Raw genomic sequence first — 7,519 nt, 5'->3', positions numbered from 1 at the left:
AACACAAAAAAAGCAAAAAAAAAAAAAAAAGTTTAATTAAGATAGAGCCGAACAGATAAATTACTGAAACTTAATGTATGTCTTTGTGTTGGGGGGGGGGGGGGGACTGTAATAAAAAACAATATGTTTAATTGAAACAACTTTTCAAAGCAGACAAGTTACTCCCCTAAAACTCACTATAAAATCAAAAACTCTGTATGACTGTGATATCAGTATCTCATAAAATTGCATGTGATATGAGCGTATTGCAATATATTGTTGTATGAAAAACTACAATAAAAAATGTATCCAATAAAGGACAAAAAAAATAAATAAGCACGTATTCCTCTTGAAATCAAATCAGAAACAGAACACAGATGAATCCGAGGAAGGAAAACAAGATGCTGCCTGCAAAAACAAAATTATCACTTCAGTGCTATTGTATAGTGATTAAAAATAGAAATACAAATATTTTTGTCAACATAAAACCGGAAGACAATAGACTGAAAGTCCAAAACAAAAACAAAAAATATTGAACTGTTCATGACTGTGCAAAACCAAATGTGTGAAGACAAAGAAAAAAAGAAGAATGACAAAGAAAAGAAGCTCATATTTTAAAGTGATCCCCAGGTGAGCAAATTGTTGCAGAATCTTCTGCCATTGGTAGACAAACATTCTCCAGCCAACAGGAGCATGATAAGAGGCATGTACTAAACCCTGGGAACCCAGCAGGTGTAACCGGAAAAGCTGTGAAGGACATGCAGACAAGCTCACCACGACAAGGACAGGCCATGGCACCATCCTGCTTGATCCTCAACCATGCTGCAAAAACACGCCTGTCCAAAAACACCAGCAAACTGCCTAAAGGATTTCCAGCCAGAGGTTCTCACTCCGGTCATTTGAAGGGTGTTTGGGAAACTGGTTAGAAGTTACACCCCAACATGAAATCACCATCATTTGGGTCCAGGGCCAACTGATCAACAGAGGATGTCTAACAAAATGCTATAAATTTACAAGGAAATTTCAACGGGAAGATCCTGTTTGTTCATGTACAAGACAACCCTGTGTAATAATGATTTAGCTGTATGATTGCTTCAAGGAAAGAAAACAGTAACTTCTTGTACTTTTTGTATTGCACTTTTGAACAATAACATGTAAACATATGCTTGGGAGGAGAGAAGGAACATTAAACAACTTGTTACCCAACCGCCTTCCACACAATAAACAAGTGAGTGCCTCACTGCTTTGTTAGAGTAGGCAAAAACTATCACTTAATAAATTTGAATTAATTTCCAAAATTCACAGTAGCTAGACTTTTATATGACCCCCTAAGTGAATGAATTCTTCACCAGCTAACATTATCTGGATTGTAACAGTTGCTAAGTGAGAAACCCCCACAAACATTTTTTCTTATAATTTCAAATTTCGTAAGGAGTTGTTATATGGGTTTGTTGAAACATATTAAAAAAGACCAAAAAGTTCCAAAAATTGCCATTTTTGCAACATAAATTGTGCTGATGTCTGCAGTTTTGTAAATACTGTAAAAACTGCATACACTGCCACACCCCTGCCCAGGAGTCAGCAGTCCATCACCAGATCTTTAGTCCAGTCCATCAAGTGTGCTCTCACTCTCTAATTCATAATCTCGGAGTGCAGAAGACTGAGCGTCCCCCTCCACCGTCACAAAAACATGGCCGGAGACATTCCTGGTGCCATGGATCCTTGTGCCTCCGGAAATCATTCAGCCATTTCTAATGGAAAGAGACCTCCACCTAAATCTGAAGTATATCTGAATCTGAACCTGCTGCAGGGGGACAGACATATTTAACACTTATCTGTATATATGTTGAATTTCAACGAAGAGATATGGTTTGAGAAGACATTTTGAAGATTTATCATTTGTCTTGACATTTTAAGTTGCAGTTTCAAAGGATATGTTTATTTATTACATTAAAACATGTTGTTCATATAGAAGAAGGGAATTGAAGTTTTCTTTTGTTGGAATAGAGTACAGGGAGGTCTTACACTGTATATTAGGAAAACATGTATACATGAAGTAAGTTGTTGATGGGTTGATGCCATCTGAATGTAATAATAATATTGAAATAACATTGTGCTTGTAACATGGCATGTTGGTAAGTAATTTATGAAATCAATAGGTTTAGACAAATGAATATGTTTTCAACTTAGCTAGAAGAAAATATATTTACAGCAAGGTGAGTACTGCAACTCACAGTGAAAAACCACAAACATACTGTACATCTTCAGAAAAAGTGTATACAAATGGTAATAAACGTCTAATCTTTGAAACAGCAGTATACTGCTAATGTTTAAATAACACTTTCTTACTATATTTAAAAAACTGTAAAAAAGTGTAAATTTCCGTAACAGTAATATACTGTTAATTTTACAGGCAACCCTACTGCCAATTGTTTACTGTTTTTTTAACAGAGGGAATTTCTACGACTGTCTCGCCATAGCCCTCCATACAACCCTGTTCCCTGTTCAAAGGTGTGTATAGCAACCACCCTAGTAACAAGAAAATTGGAGCATTGGAACAATGTTTTTCATCAAGTGTATATTTGTTGCAAGAAAAGTTGTTAAAACAAGCTAAAAGTCTGAAAACTGTCTTGAAATACAGCATTTTCCATTATGGGAGGCATGTTCATGTGATGTTTTTCATTGGAGCCTGGCAGAAAGAAGGCAGTCCCATGACCTGAAGATATGCCCAAAGGAAAGACTGGGATGATCAAACACAGCATTGTAGCCTTTTAGGCATTTTTCGTGACATGACGACAATGTTTGCTGTGAGCCAATGTCCTTCAGAGGAGCTCCAAAAGGTCACTGAACGATTTTAGGATTCTCTGAGACAAGAAGCCTGTTTTCACCTTTGAACTCTGTTACTCTTTTGCTCTCATTGAAATGCAACTGTTGGTCACAATTTTGCACATGAATTAATGACCATTGTGGTCGTTTGAGTTGGAGGACTTATCAATTTTGCTCATGTGCATGTTACTATTGAACTTCTCGCTATTTTAGGCCTCACCAGTTCACTAGTGGGAGAACATGCCTGTAAGTAGCGAACTAGTACGGTGATTTTCAAATTAAATAGCAAAAATTCAGACATATCAACTTTTACGAGTTAACCAGTGAATCATTTCACTCTGACAAGCTTACCAGTGAGGGAAAACCATGTATAAATCTAGTTATAGTCAGCATCCAAACTTACCCAATGAACATTCCTGATCTTACCAGTTAAATAAATGACAAATGGACGACACTTATATAGTGCTTTTTACACTGTGACAACAGAGCCCAAAGCGCTTCACACTGCACTATCACATTCACCCATTCACATGCCAGTGGAGGTGTCTGCCATGCAAGGTGCTCAATCCATCCACTGGGAGCAGTTTAGGGTTCAGTGTCTTGCTCAAGGACACTTCTGTTGATGGACAGGGACAGACAAATAGTGAAGATTATGTACTCACAAGTTGACTAATTAAGCCCACACACCTTCCCTTAACAACAAGGCCTTTTCTCATTAACCAAATGTTGAGCTTCACTATTGAACTTGTGAGGTCAACCTACTAGTTTACCAATAGTGAACAAGCTGACATGTCCACTGGTTTCCTAGTAATGCAGCTTGCATGTGCACCAGTTTACTAGTAAACGAGCTGACATGTCCACTGTAAAAAATGTCTGCCAGATTAATGCTAACTACTATGAGAAAAAAACCACTGACATGCTAAAAGTCGGCACAAAAGTCACAGAACTTGCTGTAAAAAATTTAACTGAAGAACATCTCGCTGATGAAATATGAAGCACAAACACTAATTGTTTCAATAATAGCAGGCAAATAACTCACACAGAAAAACATCAACAATCAAAAACACTCATCATTCTCAGGGTAGGGTGGCAGCATTATGGCATGTTTAAATGATGATGGAACACACCAAGAGCTAAGACACAGGTTAAAGAAAACACATAAAAGACCTGAATGAGCTGAAAACTTTTTTCAGCAAACCAGATGGACAGTTAGCAGGACAAAGTTGATCAACCATTTCAGTCAGAGCAGGAAAAGAAACAGGCTCAAACGACTGAAATGCAGCTGAGCTTGCTGGAAGGGTCCTGAGCACGCTGAGCCGATGGGGCTCTCAGAGCAGTGATCTTCTTTACAAAGAACTCCAGAAAATCCTCATACAGAGAAGGGGCTTTAACAGAGATAGCATCACAAGGATTCACAAGAAGGTTCAAATACATTAAAAAGAACCTGGGGTTTGTGAGCATTATTGGTGACCAATGAGGAGAAATATTCAGTTTGCAGCTTTCACAGCCTGCTGGTAGATCAGAGGACAATCATGCGGTCACAAGAGACTTGGAGACTGTCTGTTTTCCATTTTCTCTCTGGCTGTCTACATGCACGTCTGCGCTCATGAGTGGACTCTTTCAGCACATTTAGCCAGATGTAACAGCTGATCTCAATAAGGGGCAAGTGATTGGGCTGTATTACAAACTTGAGGGTGACATCAACTTCAGATTGACGTGTGCCGAAGCAGAGAAACATCTAAAACATGTAGGATGTCAACCCTTTTGACAGTCAACTTCACACCCCTGGTAAAAGCTATGATGGGCTGAGTATTGTATGAATGCTATGTTCACGGAGGAACGCTACCACCAATATTAAACAGATATGAAAATCCAAACACTGAACTTCACTAACTTCCAATGCAAGAAATGTGTATCACGAAATCATCTGCTCAGACCTTACAAGTGTAAAGTCAAATAAGCAGTGAACGGATGAAAATGATGAAAAATAGACCAGAAACGCATTTTGAACTGACGAAGAAAGATTAGTGTGAAGCTGTAATAACAAAACAAAGCGAATGTCATTTCAGAACCATGGACAGAGACAAGAGATCACACTTGACCAAGGGGTTAAAAAATAAAGCAATAATAACAACACTTAATCAAAAAGTTAAAAAAAATGTCCAAACTCTGAAAAATGACAAAAGCAGATGACAAAAAAAGAATGGTTGAGAGACACTGTGACGAGTTCTAATAATTTTATTTTCGTGCCTACCTCCGGGGAGCCATCTGAGTCTCCAAACACGTCAGCAAAGTCTGATGGACTTTTCCTCAGAGTCTGGTCAGCAGGCAGCGTGTTGTCATTGTAAGAGCTCACAAACTTGAAGTCACTGGTTCGAGATCCTGTTGTCAGGTAGGCGTCATAATTGTACGTGCTGCGTAAAGTTCCTGTGCCGTCAACATCTGCGTAATTTGGAGGGAGATAAGCACTGGGGATGGCCACTGCTCCATCAAACAACAGTCTGGGCTTTCTCCTGCGACAAAACCTCACACCCAGGATGATAATGATGAAAGTCAGAAAGAAGGTGGACACAGACACCAGCGCAATGATCAGGTAGGAAGTCAGCTTGGAGTTCTTCTCATCATAAGAAATGTCCTTCAGCTCTGGAACCTCAGCCAAGTTGTCAGAAATCAGTAAATACATGGAGCAGGTGGCAGACAGAGAGGGCTGTCCGTTATCTTTCACTGACACGATCAGGTTCTGTTTCATGCTGTCAGATTCAGAAATGTCCCGCTGTGTCCTGATCTCTCCACTGTGGACACCGATGGTGAAAAGTCCCGGATCAGTGGATTTCACTATCTGATAGGACAGCCAGGCGTTCTGTCCAGAGTCCGCGTCCACGGCAATCACTTTGGACACCAGAGAGCCTCCGTGTGCAGCTTTGGGGACCAGCTCGGTCATGAAGGAGTTGCCCTCCGGGGCGGGGTACAAGATCTGAGGAGCGTTGTCATTCACATCTGATATGAACACACTGACTGTCACGTTGCTGCTCAGGGGAGGAGAACCGTTGTCTCTGGCCATCACCTGCACTTTGAAACTCCTCAACTGTTCATAATCAAACGACCTCACAGCGTGGATCACCCCCGTGTCTCCATTCACAGACACATAGGAGGACACCGGGGCACCGTTCACCTCTCCAGCTAACAGTGAATAAATCACGGTACCGTTTTGTCTCCAGTCAGGGTCTCGAGCAGCAACGGAACATAAAGTGGAGCCAGCTTTGTTATTTTCACTCACATATGCGCTGTACGACTCTTCCTCAAACACAGGTGGGTTGTCATTGATGTCAGCTACATATAACTGAACACTTTTAGAGGAGGACAGAGATGGAGATCCCTCGTCAGTGGCAGTGATTGTAATGTTGTAATCAGACACCACTTCACGGTCCAGTTGTCCTGTGCTCACCAGAGAAAAATAGTTTTTAATAGATGGGACTAGCTTAAAAGGGACACCCTGCTGGAGTGAGCAGTGGACCTGTCCATTACTCTCAGAGTCTCTGTCCTGCACATTAATGATCCCCACCTCTGTGCCAGGTGAAATGTTCTCTGGTATTGGGTTGAAAAGGGATTTTAGGTTTATAATTGGTGGGTTGTCATTCATGTCACTTATTTCTATTATTAAAGTTGCATATGAGGCCAGTCCTGGACCGTCTTTGGCACTAATTTGCAGTTTGTATGACGATTTTTTTTCGTAATCAATAATGCCAATCACCTTAACTTCTCCAGATTTAGGATCAAGGGAAAAAACTTGATTTTTATCAGAAACATGATCAAAACCATAAGTGACCACACCATTTATGCCCTCATCTGCATCAGTGGCACTCACGGCTAAAACAACAGTATCAAGAGGAGAGTTTTCAGCTAGTTGTGCTTTATACACAGACTGACTAAATACTGGTTCATTGTCGTTAGCATCCAGCACAGTAATATGAATAACCACTGAGCCTGATCTCTGTGGAGAGCCACCATCAAAAGCAGAAAGCAAAAGCATCATCTCTTTTTTATCTTCTCTGTCTAATTCTTTGTCCAAGACCAGTTCAGCATATTTCCGTCCACCTGCCTTTGTCTTCACATTCAGTTTGAAGTGGTCGTTTCTCTCTAATGAATAGCCCTGAACTGCATTTTCACCAATGTCCTCATCGTGCGCCTCGTCCAGGAGAAAACGCGCACCTTTGACTGCAGACTCCTGAATTTCAAAATTGAGTGACTCTTCTTTAAACTGGGGAGAGTTATCATTAATGTCCTGAATACGAATATTGATACGATGCAACTCTAAAGGGTTTTCCAGAACAAGCTCTTGCTTCACAACACACGATGTTTCTTGGTCACAGAGTCCATCTCTGTCGATCCGTTCGTGAACAATCAATTCTCCGGTGTTCAGGTTTAACCTGCAGTAGTTGTCGTCGGAATCAACACGAGCCTTCCGCGCAGAGAGTCTTCCCAGCTCCAGTCCCAGATCTTTCGCGATATTTCCGACCACTGACCCTGGTTTCAGCTCCTCCTGGATGGTGTAGCTCAGATCTCCATGAACGGGAGGAAAGGCGAGAAAGACAAAAGCCAGGCCGCAGTGCAGAGCAAACGTGCTGCAAGTCATTGTCGCAGCGATAAAAAAAAATGCATACGCTGAAAAAGAGCAACGAGACAAAAGAAGTATTTATCGGAAACAATAACCACT

The 7,519-nt window shown here is 40.8% G+C and overlaps 1 protein-coding gene across 3 annotated transcripts in view; it reads right to left on the bottom strand.

The window, feature by feature from the left end:
• LOC115397429 (protocadherin gamma-C5-like) overlaps positions 1 to 7,519 on the bottom strand; it is a 292,251-nt gene that overhangs the window by 238,020 nt on the left and 46,712 nt on the right. For 2 of the 3 annotated variants that reach the window (XM_030103867.1, XM_030103949.1), the window contains exon 1: positions 5,060 to 7,470. The exons of the other annotated variant lie outside the window; for it this stretch is intronic. In XM_030103867.1, coding sequence (XP_029959727.1) covers positions 5,060 to 7,438 — 2,379 coding nt within the window. In that variant the 5' untranslated portion in view covers positions 7,439 to 7,470. Of the gene's footprint in view, positions 1 to 5,059; positions 7,471 to 7,519 lie in introns of those variants that run through there. 3 annotated transcript variants of the gene reach the window in all.

Source organism: Salarias fasciatus, chromosome 2 (assembly GCF_902148845.1).
Source record: "Salarias fasciatus chromosome 2, fSalaFa1.1, whole genome shotgun sequence".
In the NCBI taxonomy this organism is placed as follows: Eukaryota; Metazoa; Chordata; class Actinopteri; order Blenniiformes; family Blenniidae; genus Salarias; species Salarias fasciatus.
This window is presented reverse-complemented; position numbering and strand designations above follow the sequence as displayed.